Genomic DNA, 24,281 nt, shown 5'->3' with positions numbered 1-24,281 from the left:
GCATATGTATTGTGTATTCTTTGTTCCTTGAACTTGTGGTGACTGATGGATAGTCCATATAAACTGTTGTGGGAAAATAAATTCATTTATGTTTAGTTTGATTTGATTTTTTTTTTTTTTTTTTTTTTTTTGTGGTTTTGTTTTGAGGGGTTGGCTTGTTTGTTTAGAGTAACTTTCAGGCGATGTTGACAAGCTTCTCGAGTGCTAATAAGTGTTTCTATACCTCAAGCCTCACTAGATGGCAGTATTGCAACTTTTCATCAGAGAATAGCGTTGTCTTGAAAAGCAATTTACCAGCTGAACTACAACACCCAGCATGCAGTCCGAAAAATTGTACTTTTCCCCTGTACAGCACTCGGTCAGGTCTGTAAGTCCTGAAAGGTGTTGCTGGAAATCCTGAGGTGGGTGACTTTTTTTACTCAATGCTGTATCTTTCATCCTGTTAGTTTCATTTGGAAAAACAGTCAGGAAAGTTATGAGTAAGAGTCTGAGAAACAAGCTAGTGCATTTATACACTTGTGTGTTCTCATTTCCCTAGTGATTGGAACATGGGTGGTGAGTTGTGGGCCCATGGTTCCACCAATATTCAGGAATGTGGGGCCTGGCTCCACCCATGTTTGAGTCTATATTTTTAGAGCCAGCTGTTCATAGGATGGACTGGGACAATTGTCCTGCACTCCCACTTTGAGGGGCCTTGTGCTTCAGAAGCTGTGGGGACCAAAGCGACCTGGAACAGTAGCGGGGTCGGGAGGGTCTGGAGCTGATAGCAGCAAGCGACTCACCCCTGCTCTGACCCCTCCATCCTCACCTCTTCTCCAGGGTGAAGTGGGATGGACCAGGGCCCTCAGCTAACTCCCAGGTTGCTCTTGCCTCTCCTGAATCAGGTTGCTCTTGCCTCTCCTCACCAAACCTGGTGCCTGTGGGTTGGCAATAGGTGGGGCAGTATGTTGTGCATTAACCCTTTATAGCAGGAGATGTGCTATAAAAACTGGCCTAAATCAAAAAATGAAATGACTGGATACTGCCAGTTCAGTTCCTAATGAGCATCTAGTCTGCCATGTTATCACATTACTGGAGGGGGCTGCACCCTTCATTGCTCATGTGAGTTGAGCTCTGTGCATTAGCCAAATCCTTTTTTAACCCAAATGGGAATGCAGTGATGGGCGGGGGGTAGGCGGCGGGGGGGGGGGGGGGGGGGGGGGGGGGAGCTAGAGGTTGTGCTTGACACTCCAGAGCAGCATCTGGTCCTGTTTTAGAAGAGCTGGATCAGTGGTCTGACTCCTGAACCCTTGTCTCTCGGGAACCGAGTGCCCAGGCCAGTCCTCATCTGCCCGCTCTGGAAGGAGAAATGATGGGCCAGACCCTGTGGGAGGGAAACTACCTTCTCATACTGCTGCCATGGGTGCTGTGTATAGAAAGGGAGGCTCTGCCTCCCCTGGGACCGAATGCCCAAATTGCTGCCTCTTCCTATCCCTATTCTGCGGGCTCCCCCAGCTGGCTGCTGCGCCTGGTGAATAGGAGGGGGATCTAGTATCTTACAAGTGGAAAAGCCATTCAAGTGGTAATGAAGCTATTTAACAGGCATTTGCTAACCCCCAGGTATATACTGTCAGTTTCTGAATTGACTGATAAACTGTGGTGCTTTATGGTCATATTTACTCAGAACAGGTTAGTCTACAGGACCTTAGTTTAAAATCCACATTCAAAATATTCCATTAGTTTGATGCCAAATATGATGATAAAATAACATCTGTTTTTAAAAAAAAAAAAAAACTTGGATAGATTTTTCAGACGCATAAACCTCTGTGACTGCTTTAAAATGTCTATTAGTGAGTTCAATATGTAGTAATCTGGAATAATTAATTAATGAAGGCTTAACAGTACATTTAAAATACAAGATCTTAGAAATACTGATTAAGAAAGCATAAGACGGAAGACCTGCATCGTGTACTGTATTCCATAATATTCAATACTAGCAGACTTACCCGGCATTGCCTGGGTCCTTCAGGACAGAAAGCTGGCTGTTGGGGCTGCAGGACTCAGGGCAGGGCTTTGTGGATGTGGTGGAGGAGTTCAGGGAATGGGAGAGGTGAGGGCTGAAGAGGGATTTGGGGGGGGTCCCATATGGCATGCCCCTCCCCCAACCTCTCCAGCCACCAGGGGTCTTTTTTTCCCCCTCCCTCCCCTGGTCCCTATTTACCTTTCGTTCTCCCTCTCTCCTAGGGAGGTGGGGTGTCTTATTTTTGTTTTCCCTCTCTCTCCCCTCCCCTACACACCTTCCTCCCTGCAAGGGAGCAGGGACTCTCCAACCTCTACACACAGAGCACATGGGCCTGCTGTCCAGGCCCTGTTTTGTTCCCACTCTTCTGACTCCCTGATCACACTCTTCCCCAACAATTAGAAAACCACTTGTTCTCCCCTGACAACCAGTATACCCCAGCCCTTTGTCCCAACATCCTCATGCCCTAGGCCTCCAATAATCCCCCCTGTGTGGCCAGTTTAGCAGTTCTGTGGCTAAATGTAGCAAACGTCACCAGATCTGATTAAAAGTCACAGGAACTTACTGAGGCAAACCATGAAAAATCTCTAACAGACTGAAAACGTTGCTGGATTGAGCGACAAAATTGTTGACTGGCAACAGTCAGGTTGAGGCAGTAGGGAATGGTTTCCCCCCCCCCCCCCCCCCCCACCTTCCATGAGGCTCTTTTTATGACCTCAGCACGGACTGGGGATGTACAGCTCTGCTTAAATAAGCCTGGACGCTGCTGCTTGTAATATGTACTGGCAGAATCACAGAATCCTAGAGTTGGAAGAGTCCTGAGGAGGGCACGGAAGAGCTTTCTCAGCCTAGAGCACCAAATGGGAGCTCTGGAAGATGAGTAGAAATCAGGGTTCTCTCGTTTTTGGATTCTCACTAAAATTAATAGTTTTCTGCCCGTTAATATCTAGAACTTTCCCTGAAGTGCTGGAATTGATTATATTTTCGTAGGCTATCACATTACACCTCGGTAGACAGACCCTCTTCACTCAGCCTATGTGCCAGGAATCCTTCTGGGAGAAGGTCTATCTATGGTCTGTGTTCTACTAGAGCCCAGGCTAGCTAGTCACAGTGGTCCCTTCCGGCCTTGGAATCTTGGAACTTATGAAAGCTACCAACTGGTAAGCATTGCCAGGCCTGCAAATCTTCCCAGGATATCGGGGAGCTTGCACGCACGCATGTTCTACCCATACTGGCAGGTCATAAGTGGGCTTACCCGATCTAAAATCCAGGCGTACAGACTCGCTTCACCTCACTTCTCAAAAGTATATATTATTCATGTCCATTTGAAGGTGGAGCCGGTCAAAGCTACCAATGGGATCTAGATGCCTATTTGCCTACAGTAATTACTCATTTAACACATGCCCACTTAACACATTTTCGCAATAGCACGATTTTTTTTAAGGGAACATTTTTCTAATAACACGACCGTCCCTGAAATAACACGAAAATAATCAAATGGTGGACTACTTTGTGCAGTGGTATAAGTTGGTGAAAACGGTAGTAAAACTCATGAGCGGATGAATACACATGGTCACAGCGCTCCTCCGCTCATGCACGTGTTTATCTTTGTGTTTTAATGAACCGCAGTGACTTGTGTTGCTAGATATCTTGTGTTGCTAGATAGCTAATGTTGACGTTGACTACCCAACACCAACAAAAAGCTGACTTTGCTACCACCACCTGAAACGCAACCCCCACCTTTTCCATTATTTTTAATGGGAAAATTGACTCCACATAGCACGTTTCACTTAGCACGAACATTTTCAGAAACGCATCTATCGTATTAAATGAGGACTTACTGTTTTCAATTCTAATGGATGCTGGGCATCCAAATCTCTTGGTCATCTTTGCAAATTCCAGCCTGAACTTCTCCTGATGATTGATGATGATATTAATGAGTGACATACTGTATCTTCCCTTTGTTGAAGGGACACTTCTAAAATGGCTAAGATGGTCAGAAGGTCTAGCATAATAATTCTCCTTCTGTTTTCAACTCTAATCTGTTCCCTTGGTCTCTTGAGAAACCATCCGCAGCTCAGCCTAACCACACATCCAATGTGATGTCTATATTTGCTGTACAGTGTTCAGTTGCTCAGTTTGGTAGCCTATTGTGCATTTTGCTGATGTCACACTTTGCGGAAGGACACTGGAGTCTCTGATTGGCCTATAGGAATAAGGCAAGTCCTGTTGTTGAAAGCTTTGGTTTTAAAGCCTCTCATTTTATAATCCCAATGTACAAAATGGATGCATCATTAGCTTGGGAGAAGAACAAGGCACTCTCCAGTTCTCTTGAGTGGCAAATGCTCTGAGTCACCTGTTGGATTATAGAAAGCATCTGTTCCCAACTCCCTGGAGCTCAGGTTAACTCCTTTTCCTTTTGCGAAATGTCACAGAACTTGTTTGAATCCCTGCAGAGTGCAGCATGGGTCGGCTTGACGGGAAGGTAATACTGCTGTCGGCAGCAGCACAAGGAATTGGAAGAGCAGCTGCTCTAGTAAGTCTAAAAGCTTCATTATTCTTTTTCCCTTCTTAGCTCCTCTCTAGCTTTGCTATTTTGATTTAGCTCAGATACCTGTACTGAACTGTTTCATTATCAAATTGGAAATTAAATCAGAGTGAACTCCTTCAACTCTTCCATGAAAAGCACATGAAATGATGTTCTTGCTACACCACGAGAGCTTTGCTTCCATTCTCGAAAAATGCATTAATGTGTCACACTGTCAAATGCATTCAAGCGTCACACTGTCAAAATTCCTTGGTGCTCTATAAATAGCCTATGAAGGAGAACTTCATAGCTGGATTGGCTGGTGTTGGCAGCTCGCTATGAAATGCTTTTGACTTCGAAGAGAGCTTCTGCTTCTCTGGAAGGTGGCTAAGTCCTGGGTGACTTTCTTCAAACAGCTCTGCTGCTTTGTTTTGAGAAGCTTATGTCCCAAGGTTTCATGTTGTGCCAGACTCGAGGTCAGACGATTAGTAGATTCTCTCTCGAGGCAGATCCATGTGGCAACAGAGCCGGGTGGAATATGGTGGCCGTTGTGACCTTGTTAATTAAAGCAATTCAATCTCAACGTGCTCTGAATGTCATTTGATCTGTGGGAGATGAAGGGAATGTGCAGATGCCAAGCTGTTCACAAAAACATCATATAAAAAATTTCAGATCTTCTTTGAAATTTGGCCTTGATTTTTTTTTTTTTTAAGATTTTTTTTTTCCCCCCCTGGAAAAAGCCTAAAGCTTTGAATATATTTTGTTTTGGCTAATTTTAAAATTAAAGATTCAGTCTGTTCTTAGCTTCTTGTCGTAATAATTTTTCATTGCTCAGTTTGGTCACAATTTGGATTTTTTTCCATGTTTAACAAAAATTAAGTGGAGAACTGGGAAAACAAGTCTGAGTCATTCTGAAAAGCAGAATGAAAAACACTTCTGATTTCCCCCCCCCCGCCCCAATTTCTGCTATTTTTCTCTGCTTTACTCTCCCCAGGTGGCCTCAACTGTGGTAGACTATTGATGGGGACTAGCAAAATACATTCAATGAAAGCCACCTAATTGTCACAAACTTTGATTTTTCACAGGCTTTGCCAGGCAGTTGTTTACATAACACGCTTTTGATGCTGAGGACTGCTAATCCTGTCGCTTGCATTAAAATAACCTGTTACTTGGAATGCCTAATTTCCAAAGCAGCTTCTTTTCCTAATGAATTTGCTTTGTCAATATACAACAAGCTGCAGATTGGGGTGGCAAGTCTGAAGACAGGTACTTTCAGAAATTGTATTACTACTTATTACGTACGGGTAGTCTGTCTCTGAAAGCTTCAGACTTCAAGCCACCTCTGATGAACAGATGAGTCTGTTGCATAGCAGTCACTTGTCAACAAGTCGTGATGAGTAGAACAAGTAGCTTTCTCTGGATAGACATGGGTGATTATCAGGGTGTCCCTGTGAGTGCTCCACTCCAGGCTTTGGTGTGTCCCTGGAGTGGGACATTCATCTTGAAGAACCTCAGTTACGCACAGGTGAATGCCTTTCACTTCTCTTGTACAAAGGGCATCTGTCAGGAACAGCTACCTGATTCTGTCAGAGGTAGTAAGCAGAACCATTAATTAAAGTTGCTTCCTTAAGTAGTGCATTCTTCAATGATTTGGATGTGAAGCACTATACAAAAGCACTCCTCTTCTATAAACTGTGGGCCAGATTCCCACCTGTTGAAAATTGGCATTGTTCCACTGAAGTCTCTAGTGCTGCATTGATTTTCACCAGTTTAGGACCAAATCCTACAAATTTGTAACATACTGGCTAGTACAGGTGCTGCTCTTGATAAAGATAATATAACAGTCTCACTCTTGTGTATACCTGTTCCTTCAACTGGGTCAAGTATTGAGTTTGTTACAGCCTCCTGGCTTTGGGGATAAACATAAGTTTCCTAGCTAGCAGCATGGTGAAATAGCCAAATATTGATGCACATAATTTGTTTATGCACAGACAGAAAAGCAAGAGAATAGCTGTTTCAGTCCAAGAAGGCAGCCCTTATTACTGGTAAAACCTAATATATCTAAATGTTAATAGTTCCTTTTGCTTGTGTTAAGGCTTTTGCAAAAGAAGGAGCAAAGGTCATTGCTACAGACATCAATAAATCCAAGCTGCAAGAACTGGAGGAGTATTATGGTAATGGCTTTACAACAGACCTGAGTCCAACCCTTGTATTTTGTAACATGCTTGTAGAAATTTCATCTCTGGCTAATGCAGAATTCTAAAGGCGGTGGAAACTGTAATAATAGGTACTCCATGTTGGCATCTGGTCTTTTTCTCTGCTGCCGTAGAATATGGAGCCAAGGTGTCTGAGTGGTAGCATTCCATGAAAACGTCATTTCGGGAAAGATACGCAAGGTACATGGAGTAACTCCATGCATCTGTTTTCTGTTAACTGCTCCCATTTCACTGACATGTCCAGGCCATTGGGCTGACTGACAGATTTAACTACCTCTTATTGCAGTCATGGGACTTGAGCCTTAGGATGTTTGTGCTAAAAACACGGACTTCTATCTTTTGAGCTATAGAACTCACTTCATTAGCAACACAAGAATCAAATGTAGTCCTCTGCATTTCATCTTGACCAATTAAGGCATTAATGGCATCAGTTGTTTACTATTGTGAATTGATGTATCTTTTAAATATGAATTATACTAAATCACCCTCTATGATCTGTGTATAAATTCTCAGGTCTAAATTCTCTCCCTGCTGATAATATACTCCTGGTGTGTATCAACTACTCAAGGTCTCGCACTCTCATCATTGTTCTTCAGTTAGACAACACCCCCCCCCCCCCCCCCCCCCGCCAAATAGCAGCAAAACTTGCGGAGGAAAAAAAATAGAACTGACCGGGGCAGCAAAACTTGATTGGGGAGGGGGGTTGCCTCGCACACACACACCCCAGAATTTCTTCATGCCCCCCAGTTTGGGAGCCCATGTCCTAGAAGAATGTGGAGATCGGCTGTGAATTTTAGTTCATTTCTTTTTGCTGTTTTCATTTCTGCCAGTAGATGGCACCCTATGCTTTCCACTTTAAGGTAACTGTCTCAGGAGGGCTACTGCAAAGTGTTTAGAAAGGAGTCCCATCAAACTCCATTTTGAAATCAACTGTGTTTGCCTGTGCATGCGAGAGGTAAACGTAAATCACACAGAAGGGGTTCTAGACAACCTTTTCAAACATTTCTGAAGATGGCTTGATAATTTTTTTCCAAAATACACATTTTTTTTTTTTTTGTTAAGAATTATGACTAGAATAGGCTAATTCTGTGAAGACACCAGGGTCACCTCATGTACATTTTCCAACTAGCCAATATTCCCACACTATGTGCATGCCTTAAACGGTGGCAATCAGGGTACATCTAGACTGGCAGGTATTTCCGGGATACAAAAGTATCTTGGAAAAACTCCGCCGCATCCAGGGAACGCATTTGCTCTTCCGCTTTTTTGCAGAAGAGCAAATGTGCTCTTTCGAGGAGTCCTGTACACCTCGTTCTACAAGGAATAAGGGCTCCTCCAAAAGAGGAGGCTTTTCTGCCATTTGGCCCTGTCTAGACCAAATGGCAGAAAAGCCTCTTTGGGAAAAGCAATCGGAAAAAGCTACGCAAATTGCGGAGTGCAATTTGCATAGCTTTTTTTCCAAAAAATGGCGATGGTGTAGACCTAGCCTCAGATGTGTGTACTTCCTGCTATCCCATCTTGTGTAGTTATGACATCACCCCATCCAGGTAACAAGGTGACTAATGGCTTACGCAAGTCACTTATTCCTCACTAATGAGTTGCACAAGGCTGGTGAGTCATCCCCTTGGTTACAAATAAAATATTGCATGTGCTGTGATCTGTTGTTTGTGTGACCTCCATCATCATCTCATGGTACTGATTACTAGGTAGCCAAGCTGTGATGAGCGCAGGCCAATGGGCGCTTGTGGGATGATGCAATGGCTGTAATTCAGGAGGGTGATGGGTGCTTTGGTGGGTGGAGTTTCTGTGAACAGGAGTGTGTTGGAATTAACTCCGCTTTTGGGAAGACACCAGTGCACCTGCTTGGGTGGTGGCTCTTCTCTCTCAATAAAATCAATGGTCTTTTCTAACTCCCTTCTTGGCTCTTCAATAGCACTCCCTGCTGTTGTAAAAGTACTTCAGGATTAGGACAATTTAGCCAAACTGTGTAGGGTTTTTGGGAGGAGGGGGAGTGGTAAATGGCCATGTTACTCAAGGGAATACATGTTACAGTTAAATATTCACCCCGGGAATTCCCACAGACATTGGTGGGAACGACTGGTGCGCTGCACCTCTAAAAATCAAACCAAAGCAAAATAAAACTATTTTTGCTTTATAGGCATTCAAACACGGGTGCTGGATGTCACCAACAAGGAACAAATAGAAAATCTGGCCAAGGAGATAGAAAAGATTGACGTCCTCTGCAATGTTGCAGGGTAACTAGAACCCATTGTTTAACCACCTTTCTCCTTCCAGCATTTGTTCCCCAATGGTTCTTCATTGGATTATATGCGTATCCCATCACAATGGCCTTGTTGAGAGTAAGCCAAGTAGACAAGCCATAGATTCAATGGCTATGGAGACGATATTCCCTTCTCACCGCTAGTGGCAGAGCCGGGTGGGGGATTGTGTGATCCTGTTCCGCCAAGAGAGGACTTGAGCTTCCAGAGATTTCTTTCAGGAACCCTTCATCCTCACCTCAGGATGTGTGATAAAGCCATTATGTTCTCCAGAACTGTAGAGCGTACATAATAAATTGTTTTTAACTTGAAAAAGATAAATCTTCACAAAAATAACTTCATGCTAGTGCTCACTGAAATTTTTTCAACTATCAATTTTTGACCAATTGTGATGGAGGAGGAAAGGGATCATTTCAGGGACATGCTTTTTATGACTAGTTCTGCTTATTATTAACTCTTTATCTAGCTATATGGTGGCTTACTGTGACTATCTTGGACTGCACATACTACTCCCAGGAAACTTGTGCAAGCTGAACTTTGCATTATAATCTCTGAGGAGAGTGTGGTCCAACCTTTCTTGATTGGAGGAGTAGTTATTACAAAGGAGTGGGAGGAAAAAAATAATTTATTCATAAAAGGCACAGGAAATGATCCGTTGCTTTTTGTGCACTTCATCCAGTTTTGTCCATCATGGAACCATTCTGGAGTGTGAGGAGACAGACTGGGACTTTTCCATGAACGTCAACATTCGCAGCATGTATCTAATGATCAAGACATTCCTTCCAAAGGTCAGGCTCTGTCAACGATGCTCTTTAGTAGTGTGTGTGTGTGTGTGTGTGTGTGTGTGTGTGTGTGTGTGTGTGTGTGTGGAGGGGGAAAGGGTTTACACTGGAGCTACTTAACATGCAACCCGTGGGCTGCATGTGGCCTGTGGCCCATTTGTTTGTGGTTTGGGTTTACATCGGGCTCAACACGTGGCCTGTGGGTGGGATCCTTTGAATGTGGCCTCCACTGGGAACATGCTCCACAACGGCGAGGCATTTCCCAAGAGGGGTGAGAATTGAAAGACACAAGCGGATAGACTGGCTGGAACTGAAGGGTACAAGGTGTTGGTGTTTCTAGCCCCCAGGGAAGAGGTTCCAGGAGCACCAGGGCGTTGTGGATAGTGCTTTGTATTCATGCCCATCCGTATGCAAGGAGCTATTTGCATATATTTGCAACCACACTTATGTTGTGGCCCTCGGCACATGCTGTAATAATCATTGTGACCCCCAGGGCTTCCAAAGTTGAGTAGCCCTGGTTTCCACTCTACAATTAGTATTTACAATCATTCAGGTGCAGCACAATAAGAGTACACATGGTAAAGCAATACTCTACAACATGCACGCAGATAAGGGCTACACCATCGCTACTAAAATATTTGTGAAGATTGGGATGTGATGATGATTTCTCCCCCACACTCATGGCAGGAAGCTATCAGTGTAATTATCTATGTTATTGAACACCACACTATATAAGGGAACACTCATCCCATTAAACAAACAACTTACCTGAGCAATTGTATCATAGCTTGATGACTAATGACTTATACCTATCATTTGTACAACTCATTAATGAGGAATAAGGTTGGCTCATAGTCCTCTTGGTTCCAGATGAAGATGAAATACTGTATGTCTGATGCAGGGATGTTAACTAATGTGTGTTTTGTGTAAATGTGTAACTGCTTGAAATTTTAGCCGTTACATGCTTATATGGGGGAAGGGGGCAGGCAGGAGCCAGTGCTCACGGGAAGCCAGCTTTCAAAGAAGCAGTAGCGCAGGGGGGCAAGCAGCTCCATGGGAGCCGACACACAGGGAGCCAGCTTCCACCTGGCCTTTCCCCACCCCCCCCCACACTGCCTAACAGAGGCAACAGCTCATGGGGGAGCAGGGAATTGAGAAGACAGTGGGTGGTTGGGCTGAGGAGCTTGGGAGACATGGCTGTGTTGGGTACTTGGCAGGGAAGTTACACAGACAGCAGTGAATCAGAGGGCAGTGGTTAGAGTACTCTACGATTATACAAGTAATAGCTCACTGCCAGGTATATTTGGCAATGAATACACCCACCCTTGAATATGCTGAAGTACATGGTATAGACAGAACATGTTTGAAGGGTGTGTGCAAGTGTGTTGGCTGAGAAGCACGTGCCTTGCTATGTGTATGTGGATTTATAGTGTACAGTAGCGTATAAATCAAATGTTGCAAATGGAAACAACTGTATTAAATGTGTTAGTAAAGAAGTAAATAGCTACCCACTGATGAGCAGAACCAGGAATGATCAGTTTCTCTTGCCTTCCTCTTCCCCATCCTGCAAACTGGAATAGGAATAATCGCAGCAAATTATTAATCATCTTTCCTATCAGTTGGGTAGGTGATAAATCTGGGAGCCAAGCAAGCAGCTGGAGTGTTTTCTGTGTCCCCAGCTTCATCCCTCATTTTTAAAAAACACATATAGCCCTGTTCCTGGAAAGTGGGGACTGGAGCCGGTATCAGTCCCACAGGACTCACTAACTTCCTGCCTCTTCAGAGAAAACAGTGGAGCTTCTGAAAATAGCCCTTAAGCCATTGGAAAGGGTTGTACGCAACCTGGATCACCATCCAAAACTCGTTTCTGGTCCATGGAGGAGGAGGAAGTGGTGTATTTTGTTTCAAGTATAACTGCATTATGATTGATGACTGTAACAAGTTATAGTCAAGCACCTACAGGCCCAAAACAAGATTGGGTCTTCATTTTGCTAGGCATTGAACATGCAAGATTGGGTCTTCATTTTGCTTTGAACATACAAGTAATAAGAGACCATTCTTATCCCAAAGTGTCTAAATAGATAAAGGGCAGGAAAAAGGCTTTATGGTCATCCCCTTTTCTATAGAATGGGTAAAAGACACAGATTAAATGACTTGCCCAAGGTTCCATGGTAAGTTTGTGGCAGAACCAGAAATTAGTCCCAGCTCTCTGTCCAGTGCTTTATATAAGACTATCCTTCCTCTCATTTAAAATCTTGGTCCATGTATTGAAACATTTCACTTCAGTTTTTATTCTTTTATATCAACTTTTGAATGGGCCCTTACCTGAGTGAATCTGGTGACCTAAGAATCTTTTATTGTCCCACATGTGTATTTAGGAGAAAACTGCCTCTTCTTCCAATTGGATCACAGCTTCTATCAAAGCTATTCCACAGGAGAAATAAACATTCAGGCTATGTCTAAACTGGCACCCTTTTCCGGAAATGCTTAAAAACGGAACAGTTTTCCGTTATAAGCACTTTTTCCGGAAAAGCGTCCATGGCCAATGTAGACACGCTTTTCCGCAAAAAAGCCCCGATCGTCATTTTCACGATCGGGGCTTTTTTGCGGAAAAGACTACTGTGCTGTCTACACTGGCCCTTTTCCGGAACAGTTTTTCTGGAAAAGGACTTTTGCCCGAACGGGAGCAGCATAGTTTTTCTGGAAAAACACTGACAATTTTACAGTAGGAAGTCAGTGCTTTTCTGGAAAAGCAAGCGGCCAGTGTAGACAGCTGGCAAGTTATTCCGGAAAAGCGGCTGCTTTTCCGGAATAAGTGGCCCAGTGTAGACACAGCCTCATTGTGCAGATCTCTATGTTGTAGCTACTAATTGCCCTGAGCCATTTTAGTTGTAAGAAGGGTACAGCTGTGTCAGTAACTGTACAGCATTTCCCCCTCTCTAATTGGCAGAGAATTTTTCAGGAATCTGTAGTGCTAATTGGGAGTCAGAGAAAGTGGGCGCTGTTTCTAGCTCTGGCATGGATTTTTGTGTATGATTTTTGCAGTCACTGGTCTTTTACTACTTCATCTCTAAAACACAAGCCTCGCTCAAAGGAGAGTTCTGAAGTTTAATTGTTTACAGGTAGGTGCAACATCAGTATATAGTAAAAAGTAAGTAGGTTTATTGTTGAATATGAGATCTCACAGTGTAACATCCTTACTGGCTGGGTTACTAATTCAAAGCTGTGAAACAAGAAGAGAGACTGCACTTTGGGATAATATTTGGAACCACAAGTCATGCTATCTTGTTGTGGAATAAAATATCACTTACTGTGAAGAAGGGTGGCATAACCGATCCTGACATGGCAGAATAACTTTGGTTTGAATGACTTCATGGCGGTTGTGGGTTTTTTTTGCAGATGCTCACACAGAAATCTGGAAACATTATCAACATGTCTTCTGTGGCATCCAGCATTAAAGGTAACAGACTTCTTAGAGGATTGTTTTGTCCTGTACATGCCTGCGATATCCCTAGGTCACGTCCAAGGTTCTGAACCGACAAATTATTATTCTACAGGGTCAATTTTGCAAGTGCCAATTTGAGCAGTAATGCACAAGTGCAGCCTTCTTTTGACCCCTTCTTGCATAAGTACTCTGAAAAACCAGGCCCTAGGCATCTCCAACTGGGCACCCAAAACTTAAGTGGCATTTTAGACAGCTTGGCTTTAGTTTCTGTGCTTTAGTTCCTCATATGTAAAAGCGGTGTGATACCACCTCCCTGGGTTTTGTGAAAAGAAATATTAATCCTTGTGAAGAACTAAGTTGCTGAAATGGGAGCACCATAGAAAAGCCCCCAAAGAAATGACGAATTCTGTGGTCAGTGCAGGTGTGCATGATACACAGTAAATAAGGCATGGGGCCATGGGTTGGAAAGATGGGGATTAAAGGAATGTGGAATAGCTGCCCATCCAGTGAGCACTGTGCCATGAATGATACAAGGGTACTGTGTGGGGGGAGGGGGAGGAGTATGTGGTCATGTAATTACAGATCATATAATGAATATGCACAATGGAGGGAAGAGTGTTACCCAAGCAATGCTGATTGATGAGATGAATTGCCTCATTTAGTAGTACCATGCCAGTACTTTTTCTGGCTTTTCACTGCTTCGTTAGTCCCATCTGCACAAGGGCTACCCCACAAGAGTTTTGCATTTGAGGGGTGGACAGTTTCCCTTTATAAATCTTTATGCAATTTTAAAAATAAACATCTTAGGCTAGTGCTGTAGGTATTTTCCATCTGTGCTTTTGGTTGGTGTACTGCTGTGTCCAGGTTCTCGAGGTACACTCATGCAGATGCTGTTGTGTAGCAATCGTCACACTAGGCAGATTGTCATTCATGCTCTGTTCAAGAAGATGCCGTCCAGAAAATTCTAGCGCCCAAAAGCTGATCCTTATGGCATGTGACCATTTTCTTTGATTTTAGAGGGATTCTATTTTTGTTACCCTGACACTAACCACTTCCTTCAGGAGTTGTGAACAGATGTGTCTATAGCACTTCAAAGGCAGCAGTTATTGGTCTAACTAAGTCTGTAGCGGCCGACTTCATTGAACAGGGAATCAGATGCAACTGCATATGTCCTGGTAAGTAAATTCTTGGAGCATTTCTGTGGAGCTGGCATGGAAAACACAGGTTTGTCTTCAGCATTCTCTCCACGCTGTACACACCACTTGGCTGATTTAATGCTTCAGATTTAGTCTGAGGTTGTTGATAGAAAATAAAATTTGAAAACAGCCCAACCACCCACAAACAGCTGCTGAAGTCAATCCGCAGTCAAGGGAGAAACCATATTTAAGACTTCCTTCTGGCATTTCCTGACATGTAAAATGAAGAACTGCTTTTTGTATAGCATTCCAATCTCCGTGGCCTATAAAAGCACTCCTACGTATGCCTAGTGTATCACAAGGGTGTATTGTACTAGGGAGGTAAGCGGTTAGTCAATAAGCGTATGATTATCAGATAGTCAACTAGTGACTCAACTTGTTGCTCTCCCTCCCGCTTGCTGCCTTTGTCAGAGGCAGTGGCGGGGGGCAGAGGAAGGAGGCAGGAGCTGGTGTTGGGGGAATCAGGATTCCACCAGCACTGTCTCTGTCGGGGAGAAGGGAAGGGGTGCATTGGAGAACTGGCAGTGCTCCCACCTTTAAAATGTAGCAAGAGCCCTGCTGGCTTTTGCTACATTTCAAAGACAAAAGCACCCTTATCAACTAATCAAATAGTTGACACAAATTCCATCAACTATTCGATTAGTTCATTCATCTAAATTTAACATCCCTATACAGGCAGTCCCCGGGTTACGTACAAGATAGGGACTGTAGGTTTGTTCTTAAGTTGAATCTGTATGTAAGTCGGAACTGGCGTCAGCCGCTGCTGAAACTGATCAGTTTCAACCGCGGCTGAATCTGGATGCCAGTTCTGACTTACATACAGATTCAACTTAAGAAACCCAGGCATCCCCAAGTCAGCTGCCGCTGAAACTGATCAGCGGCTGATTCCAGGAAGCCTGGGGCAGAGCAACTCTGCCTCGGGCTTCCTGTAGTCAGCCGCTGGTCAGTTTCAGCAGCGGCTGACTTGGGGACGCCTGGGGCAGAGCAACTGGGGTGCTGCTGGGTTGCTCCAGTAGCGCGGCTCCTCGGCGCTACTGGAGCAACCCAGCAGCACCCCAGCTGCTCTGCCCCAGGCGTCCTGATTCAGCCGCTGCTGAAACTGACCAGCAGTGGCTGAATCAGGACGCCTGGGGCAGAGCAGCTGGAGTACTGCCGGGTTGGTCTGGAGCGGCGCTGTGGGATCAACCCGGCAGCCCCCAGCTGCTCTACCCTAGAGATAGGCAAGAAAAGCCTGGTCTGCTGTGGGGGGGCACTAGCTGCACCCTCCCCCCCCAGCAGACCAGGGGGACAGGAGCGAAGCCGCGGAGCACGCTCGCAGCAGGACAGCCCGGGCGCGCCTGGGCTGTCCCCCTGCGAGCGTGCTCAGCGGCTTTGCTCTCCGTCTCCCTGGTCTGCAGGGAGACGGGGAGCAAAGCCTTGGAGCACGCCTGCAGCGGGACAGCCCAGGCGCACCCGGGCTGTCCCGCCGCGGGCGTGCTCCGTGGCTTTGCTCCTGTCCCCCTGGTCTGCTGGGGGGGTCCAGCAAAGCCGCTGGACCCCCCCAGCAGACCAGGGACATCAGAGCAAAGCCGCTGCCTGGGCGGCTTTGCTCGTTTGCCCGGGAGCAAAGCAGCCCAGGCGGCAGCTTTGCTCGGGTGTCCCTGGTCTGCTGGCGGGGTCCAGCGGCTTTGCTGGACCCCCCCAGCAGACCAGGGAGACTGGGAGCAGCTTTTCTCACCCTGGAGGACACGGGTGGCAACCCGCCGCCCGTGAGCTCCGGGGTGAGAAAAGCCCCGTTCGTAAGTGCGGATCCGACATAAGTCGGATCTGCGTAAGTCGGGGACTGCCTGTATTGTACCAGTTGTTATCTGGACATGAAAGTTGCAGCTTAGAGAAGGAGATGGGGGAGGAAGTGGTGCTTTCAGTAGCTGATTAAGAATGCTGAATATGACTACTTCATTCCTGATGGCTTGCTACCACGAGACAAAGCTGGAGGCAATTCTACTCCTGGGTGATATAAAATCCAATGAAGGACGGCTGGCATGCTAGGTCAGAGTATATTGAAGTCAGTATGGCAGCAGCAATCACAAGAATACATACCACAGGTGTGTCTATGCACACCTACAAAATCTAACCTGGTTTTCATATTTAAGCATCAAATTTAGAGCCATGAATACATATGTCAGGGATGGTGTAGGTGGAGCTTGGTCCTGCCTTGAGGGCGGGGGGCTGGACTCGATGACCTCTTGAGGTCCCTTCCAGTCCTATTATTCTATGATTCTATGATATTTTAATAGTAATTTGCAGTGGGGTTTCATCAAATCCCAAACTCTGGCTAAATCGGACAAAATACTTGACTTTCATTGGTAATGACATCTGCAGTTCCTTCTCTTTTTTTCTTCACTTGCAGTTTTAGTTGCTCAAGGCTTGTATAAGTCCATGAAGGTTCGTAAGCCACTTGTAAAACATTGGAACGGTTCTGAGTGACCTTGGACCAGTTTGGGATTTCCACCGCAGCCATGGGAAACTTAATGTCTTTTCAACTTGAAAACAGGCAAAACCTGTGTGGTTTCATTGGCATTTCCTGTAGAGTTTGGGGGTTTATTCATATGGTACTTGGGGTGAAACTCTAGGGGAGAAATCAGAAAACCTACACAACTCCTTGCAAATGAGGAATTTTGCATCCCACCAACACCACCTTTTAACAATGAATAAACGGATAGCATGCTTCCTGGAGTCTAGGAGCCCAGAGGAGGCAGCATGTTCAGTTGTCCCTGATGTGGAAGGAGCACCTTACATTGGTCTTAATTGCCTCTACAGCCAGCTGAAGAAACCAGCACAGATTCAAGAAAGTGTTTTGTCCTCCTGCCTTGTCTGCATTAAAATGATTCTTTGGCAGGGAGGAACAACAGACAGGAGCAATGAAGCAATCTTGGAGGACTGCTTCTCCCTTTTGATTGGCCAAATCAAGTCCTGGAAATTTTGTGGAATGTCTTCCTCTCTGTGTGTGTGGGACACCCATTTAAAGCTGAGTAACAACCTCACAGCAAACAACACCTGAATTAGGTAACTGAGCAGCACCAGTTACAAAAACTCCTTATTAAGATCTTTTACAGCAGCAGAACTACCTTCCTCCCTGTGCTGATGCCAAGAGAGAACAATAGTTCTGCTGCTGTAGAAGTTTTTGTAACCAGGCAGAATTAAGACTTTCCATGTTTTCAACCTCTTCTGCAAGCCACATGTTGCCTCTGACAAAGATGAAGCATGAGCCTAGAATATAAAGGTGGAAGGTGTCCTTAGAGAGATTTTCAAGTAATGCCTGGCTACTTCATTACAACACTGATTTTTTTTTTCCCCACTTCATTTCATTTCTTCCTACTCACACCAACATTGCAGGAAAATAAAATACTGCACAAATGAAGGACCTTCTCCAAAATCCTTTGCAATTAAAAACTAATCTCAAGCTAGTGCTTGCCTGTCCACCCCTTCAGCTCTAAGTGAAACCCCATCTCTTGTGCTGATCTTTCTCCACGTAGGTGCCTAGTAGGGATGTAAAAGGTTGACTGGTAAGCATCACCCTAAGCAGGTGATGCTTACCGGTTCTGGTTAACCGGTACAGGTCAGAGCAGCTCCTTACCAACTGGGAGGGGGGGTGTTCCAGCCCCATAGGGTCTGCCCTAGGCCATCTGGAGCAGCCTCAGTCTGTGGCGGGCCTGGGCACGTCCCAGGCAGGGGCTGCTCGGGCCAGACTAAAACAGCTCCAGTCTTCCCCCATCCGCCCCTGCTGTTAATTAACTGGTTAAACATCCCATTTAACTGGCTACCCAATAAAATGGGATTTTATATCTTTAGTTCCTAGTCACTGCACTAAAATGAAAGGATACCTGGGATAGGAAACTAAAAAGCCATGTTGTATGACAACACTACCTCCCGAAGCCAAGAGAATGGCACAATCTATCTCTGAACTATTGATTTGTATTCTAATTTGTCAATGTTCAGCGGCATGGAACAAAGCAGCATTACCTGTCCATTTCCATTTACGTGTTAGCACACCAGGGAAGGGATGTTGGGGTTTTTATTAATGGTGGATAATGTCTTTTCAAAAGCATCTCTGTGACTTAAGCTACTAAGTTCCATTTTCAGAAAATAACTCAACCACTTAAGAGTCTGTCTCATTGAAAATTCATGGGATTTAGAGTCCTAATTCATTAAGATCTTTTTGAAAACTTTATACCAATTTTGTTAAGTCCTGTATGGCCATGGCAGCATATAAATGGTGATAAAGTCCTTTACCACAGAGTATTTGTGGTAAATTCTGAACATCTGTTTAGGAACTGTTGACACTCCATCTCTACAAGAGAGAATCCAAGCCAGGCCTAACCCAGAACAGGTAAGCAGGCTTTTTAATTTGTATTTGTACACGTGCACAGTTATGTTAAAGAATTTGGGGAAAACAGAACAGCATGTCTGCCTAAATCTCAGCATTGATGGCTAGCTATAGCAGTGATTATGCAATGGCAGCTTGTTTACCTGGTGCCCAGAATGGCATCTGCGGTCCTTCCATGACACTATGCTAAAGAAACCCACAATGGCTTTTGTTCTGAAGCCTTCGTGAATGATTTATAGTCCTATATCTATAGCAGCAATTTGATCCAGCCATTTTGGGGCACATGGCAGCAATAAGCTGATGTGCAGTAAACAACACACACAGTGAAGGTGAGGAATGTGTTGGCAAACAGATGATGAATTTTTAGGTTCTCATCTGTAAGGCCCCTGCAAAAAATTCTGTCTGCTGCAAACACAGAAATGGCTGAGCCGACCTTACTAGAATTTAAAGCTCTGGTTCTTGGGTACTGAAGTGTTTTGCAACCCCAGAACTTAGACCACGAACAGTTGCACCGGGATAAAAGACCCTCAACGTGGCCATGGCTGGCTAGGGTCATTTGACCTGGGCTCACAGTGTCATAGAGCTTGGGGTCCAGCGCAAGACTAGACAGTTTGTTTTGTTTTAATCTCTGTGAAGGTATATCCAAAATCACCCTGCCAATGTTTTTCTTTGGGCATCAAATGTACTATCTGTGTAGTAAACATGTTATAAGCTTGTGGCCCACTGACCACGTGGCTTTTTATGACGCACAAAACAATCATGTCTACATATGTCAGTGTGTGATGGTGAGGCATGGAATGTTCTGGTATCTGCAGGCACTGGAAGACTTTCTGGCTAGACAGAAAACTGGAAGGATGGCTACTGCTGAGGAAGTGGCCCAGCTCTTTGTGTATCTGGCCTCTGATGAAGTAAGTGCTGTGCAAACAAAACCTAGCCCCATCCTGTGGCTTCTCTGTAGATGGAAGCTATTCCGTAGGCACTTACACTGTCTTGGAGACCGATTACTGCAGCAACAGAAGACTGACATACTTGGACACTAGCCCAAAAGATGAACAGTGAGTTATTTCTGGGCAGTGACAATGAAGGCTAAGTCATTAATTACCGAGGGCCACATTCTGGATTCTGCATGCATTCTGAACATGTTGGCTGCATGCTGCACAGTTCTGCAGGTGCTGGGAGCTATGGAGTCCTTTCCCACTGTCCCCACAATGTTACTTGGTTTCTACCACAAGTGACACCATTTTTGGTATGATGGGATCAGATGTTCTGTAACAAAACAGTTGGGTGAGACAGTTAAATCTCTCATGAAGGATAAACACAACCAAGAATAGTTATAGCTTTTCGGCCATAATCATCCTGCAAACAATCAAAGATCAGAAGCCAAGTGATGATGTGAAATGAAGATGCAGGAACATAGCTGAACCACAAATCCTCCCCAGTCTAGACAGGCTACATCCAGAGTGTATAGTAAGGGCACACAGGACATACAGTGGAGCCAGCAAAGTTATCCATATGCCTGATTGCCCAAGCCTGAGCACAAACAGTACCAACACCAATTTAGCAGCACGCATCCTTCACATTTGATATAATATGCTACATACACATTGTAAATATAAAATAGGACTAAATCCGATTAAATTGCTGGTAGTCAGGACAGTCTTAATGACTCCACTGGGTCACAAGGAGTAAGGGAAGTCAACCGGAGAGTTTTCCCCGTCAACCTACTGCAGCGGGGATGCCATGGAAATTCGACCTAATGTATGTCAACTCCAGCATGCGAGTCACATACTGGAATTGTGGCACTTAAGTTGACTTTCTCCCCTAATGTAGACCTGCCGGCCTGTATGCAGGGGGGTGCAAAGAGTGCGAACACACCCGCCCATTGTCTCCCCCCCCCCCCCAAGTCAGCATGCCATCAATAAAGAAAACATGGTAACCTTTTGTATTGGACATACATTAATATTTTATTTTATTAAAATGAAGTTTTATTAATTAACATGAGAAAGTTAAAGTGCTTAGTCTGTTTAAAAAATTCAGTTAATATTTCCTTTCTCATGGGTTACATTAAATTGTTCTAACTACAGCACTCACAAAATGGCTCGGGTGTAATTATGTAATTGACGGCAAGTTTCCATTAGCAACTGGTGGTCTACGGAAAGGCTTGTGTTGAACCAGATGGGCCATGGGCCAAAAAGTTTGAGAACCACTGTGTTAGGGGGATGGGAGCGTTCTGTGTTGTGGGGACAGATGGATGGGTGGGGCTGGTGGCAGCATGGCAGGGCCAGGGGAATGGTGACCCCAATCCACGAGGAGCAGCCCCAACCCCTGCCCCACTGGCTGGAAGCCCTACCTGCACTCACCTAGGCTGTGTCTACACTACATGGCTCCGTCGACGGACCCATGTAGATTAGACAGATCGGCAAAGGGAAATGAAGCCACGACTTAAATAATTGCAGCTTCATTTAAATTTAAATGGCTCCCGCGCTCTGCCGACCAGCTGATGATCAGCTGTTTGTCGACAGATTGGGGCAGTCTGGATGCTCCCACACCGACCTGAAAGCCCTTTGTCGACCTCCCCCTTATGCATCGTGGGATGAGGTTTACCGGGGAGGTCGACAAAGGGCTTTAAGGTCGACAGGGGAGCGTCCAGACTGCCCTGATCTGCCAACAAACAGCTGATCGGCAGAGCGCGGCAGCCATTTAAATTTAAATCACAGCTTCATTTCCCTTTGCCAAATAAACAAATCTACATGGCTCCGTTGACGGAGCCATGTAGTCGAGACGTACCCCTAGTGCTGGCCTACCCATGCGGGCAGAGACGGCCGAGGGAACAGGGGGCCATCATCTACCTGCATGCTCCCAGAAGGTAATTTCTATAAAATCTTTATTACTGTATAAATGTTTAGTATGTTATAACAATCATTTTATCAATCACTGTTTCCACCCAAACTTTTCAGTACCTTCTTATGCACACTCCTCGTGTGACTATTTTGAGCTCCTTTATACTTAGAAAAATTGCAGTTCACATGTACAAAAAAGTGCCCCCTCCACACACAGAAATTCCTGCTTATGGGCCAGACCTGGCCTAACTTACTAACCAGGTCAGACCCTGCTTGTACTACAAGAACTAATCATCTCTCAATGCTAAATGATATGGCTGCAGTCCTGATGTTATAACTTTGCCTTGTGAATATTCGTGTGGTCCCTCCATGACACATTTGTGCCTACCCACTGTAAGTCAAAATTCCTAAAGCCAGCTGGTTATTTGTGACTTAACCACAGCCCACAGAGGTAGCTAAATGGCTTTAGTTTATAAGTTATTCATCTATGAAATGTTCGGAGCCCCCATTGTATTTGTGGAGATTAAATCCTATCTGTAAATAGAAGAAATGCTTTTGTTAAATGAACCTCAATAATTGTTTGCATTTTTCTCTGTTTATTAGTAATAAATGCTGGTTAATCTTCCTCTTATGATTTCAGTCTGCCTACATGACGGGCAATCAACTTATCATTGATGGAGGCTGGAGCTTGTGATTTGCGAAACTTTCTGCTGAAGTTTTCAATGGAAAATGTATAATGGGGAAAAGCACATGAGGAACAGATGACATTTCTCTCACATAGTTTGCACTATTTTAATGACTAAAACGATTGAGCGCCAAATAAAAGTCAGTGTATAGCACAGACATGCGATACCTCTATTTCTGAACTCCATTGTCTGGTTTTTCTCTTGCATACTTTACACAGTAGTGTAATGCTAGCAATAAAGCCCATTTCATTCAACTTTGTTTTCTGTGGCAGCTCAGCCACATGAAGAAGAGCAATTGGACATTTAAGATGGATCAACAACATTATATGTAGAACAACATGTGAGCGTCACTTGCTCTTGGTGTCTGCATCATTGGGAAACTGAAAGCCCTCATCAGGATTTTCCTCCTTTGCAATGGAGGAATCAGGCTGCATCTGAGCCTGCTGAACTGGACCTGAACAGTACAACAGCAACCCAAAGCAGAGTCAGTGGAAATGTGTATAATTAAGTCTGAACTATGTGAAATGCTGATCATAGTCCCTCTGGAGGTAATGGATGGTTATTTCTTGCAATGGCATATTAATTCTTGTAAATCAGATGCTAGACCCCCACCTCTCCCTTTGCAAAGATTTAAATCTGTTCCCTTTCCCTCTTCACCACCAGTAATAATGTATTTGACAGTCCTAACAGCTGCTAGAAAGCAGCTCATAGTTCCTGAGACATTGGAGAGGAAAAGTAAATGTATTCCAAATGCCTAAAAGACTGTGGGACAAACTTTACATTTGGCAAAAGTTAATAGGAGTAGACCTGATGCAGTGTTGAGACAACGGTCCTGTAATGTTAGTACACAGATTCAGTATGATTTTGCCATCAGTAAGACATTTTCTCCACTAATTACATCAAATATGTGTACAAACTGTGGTTTGGTACCTATCCTTTAAATCGACTTCTGTGCCTAATGACTGGAAGATAGCTAACGTGATGCCAATACATAAAAAGGGCTCTAGAGGTAGTCCTGGCAATTACAGACCAGTAAATCTAACTTCAGTACCAGACACATTAGTTGAAGCTATAGTAAAGAATAAAATTGTCAGAGAGATGAACATAATTTGTTGTGGAAAAGTCAACATGGCTTCTGTAAAGAGAAATAATGTCTGTCTAATGTACTAGAGTTCACAGAGGGGGGTAAACAAACAGGTGGAGAAGGGGATCCAGTGGATATAGTCTACTTAGATTTCCAGAAAGCATTTGACAAGGTCCCTCACCAAAGGCTCTTCAGTATAGTAAGCTGTCATGGGATAAGAAGGAAGGTCTTCTCATGGATTGATAACTGGTTAAGACATGAAACAAAGGATAGGAATTAAGGATGTTGAGTAACGGTTAATTTACTAGTCAAGTAGTCGATGGAATACAAGTCAATAGGCACTTCCACATTCCTCCTTTGAACTGTACAAGAGCTCCCCAGCCAGCAGGGGCTCGTGTACATTTCAAAGGAGAAATGAGGAACTCTGCATACAGCCCAGGGCCAGCAGGAAGTCCCACTAACTCCAGGTTGCACGCAGGGTGCCAGCTTTGAAATGTACAAGAGTCCACAGCAGAGGCTCTTGTGCATTTCCAAGCAGAAGTGCAGCATGGAGCCTAGGGTCAGCATAGGACTCAGAATCCGCCACTGATCGTGGGCTCTATACTGCGCTGACGATTTAAAATGCTACGCGGAGCTGGGGTCAGCTGGGGACATCAGCATCAAATGTGCAGCAGCATCAAAAAATCAAACAATGTTAGGAATCATTTTAAAAGGGCTAGAGAATAGGACATAGACTATCTTAGTGCCTTTATATAAAACCATGGTATGACCACATGGTGAATACTGTGTACAGCTGTGGTTGCTGCATCTCAAAAAAGATATATCTGCACTGGAAAAGGTTCAGAAAAGGGCAATGAAAAT

At 44.5% G+C, this 24,281-nt stretch overlaps 1 protein-coding gene across 2 annotated transcripts; it reads left to right on the top strand.

Annotated features, from left to right (window-relative positions):
• The first annotated feature begins 261 nt into the window (after positions 1 to 261).
• Positions 262 to 22,508, top strand: BDH2 (3-hydroxybutyrate dehydrogenase 2). 2 transcript variants are annotated; one of them, XM_006126885.4, is made up of 10 exons: positions 262 to 401; positions 4,456 to 4,535; positions 6,622 to 6,700; positions 8,901 to 8,997; positions 9,701 to 9,809; positions 13,203 to 13,263; positions 14,310 to 14,423; positions 18,755 to 18,813; positions 19,626 to 19,718; positions 22,291 to 22,508. In XM_006126885.4, the coding sequence occupies exons 2-10, from the start codon at positions 4,464 to 4,466 to the stop codon at positions 22,342 to 22,344; spliced, it is 738 nt and encodes a 245-aa protein (XP_006126947.1). In that variant the 5' UTR covers positions 262 to 401; positions 4,456 to 4,463; the 3' UTR covers positions 22,345 to 22,508. The 2 variants fall into 2 exon arrangements, with proteins under 2 accessions (XP_006126947.1, XP_006126948.1); XM_006126886.4 differs by having other exon boundaries at positions 325 to 401; positions 4,435 to 4,535.
• Positions 22,509 to 24,281: the final 1,773 nt, after the last annotated feature.

The sequence above is a fragment of the Pelodiscus sinensis genome, chromosome 5 (genome assembly GCF_049634645.1).
Source record: "Pelodiscus sinensis isolate JC-2024 chromosome 5, ASM4963464v1, whole genome shotgun sequence".
Taxonomy (NCBI): Eukaryota; Metazoa; Chordata; order Testudines; family Trionychidae; genus Pelodiscus; species Pelodiscus sinensis.
The sequence above is the reverse complement of the archived record's forward strand: the minus strand, read 5'-3'. Positions and strand labels throughout refer to the sequence as shown.

Excerpts from the sequence above, each read along its gene's own strand:
- BDH2 (XM_006126885.4), top strand. The coding sequence starts at position 4,464 with ATGGGTCGGCTTGACGGGAAGGTAATACTGCTGTCGGCAGCAGCACAA. Across the intron at positions 4,536-6,621 it reads TTGGAAGAGCAGCTGCTCTA|GCTTTTGCAAAAGAAGGAGC; the intron begins GTAAGTCTAAAA and ends GCTTGTGTTAAG. Across the intron at positions 18,814-19,625 it reads CCAGGCCTAACCCAGAACAG|GCACTGGAAGACTTTCTGGC; the intron begins GTAAGCAGGCTT and ends TGGTATCTGCAG.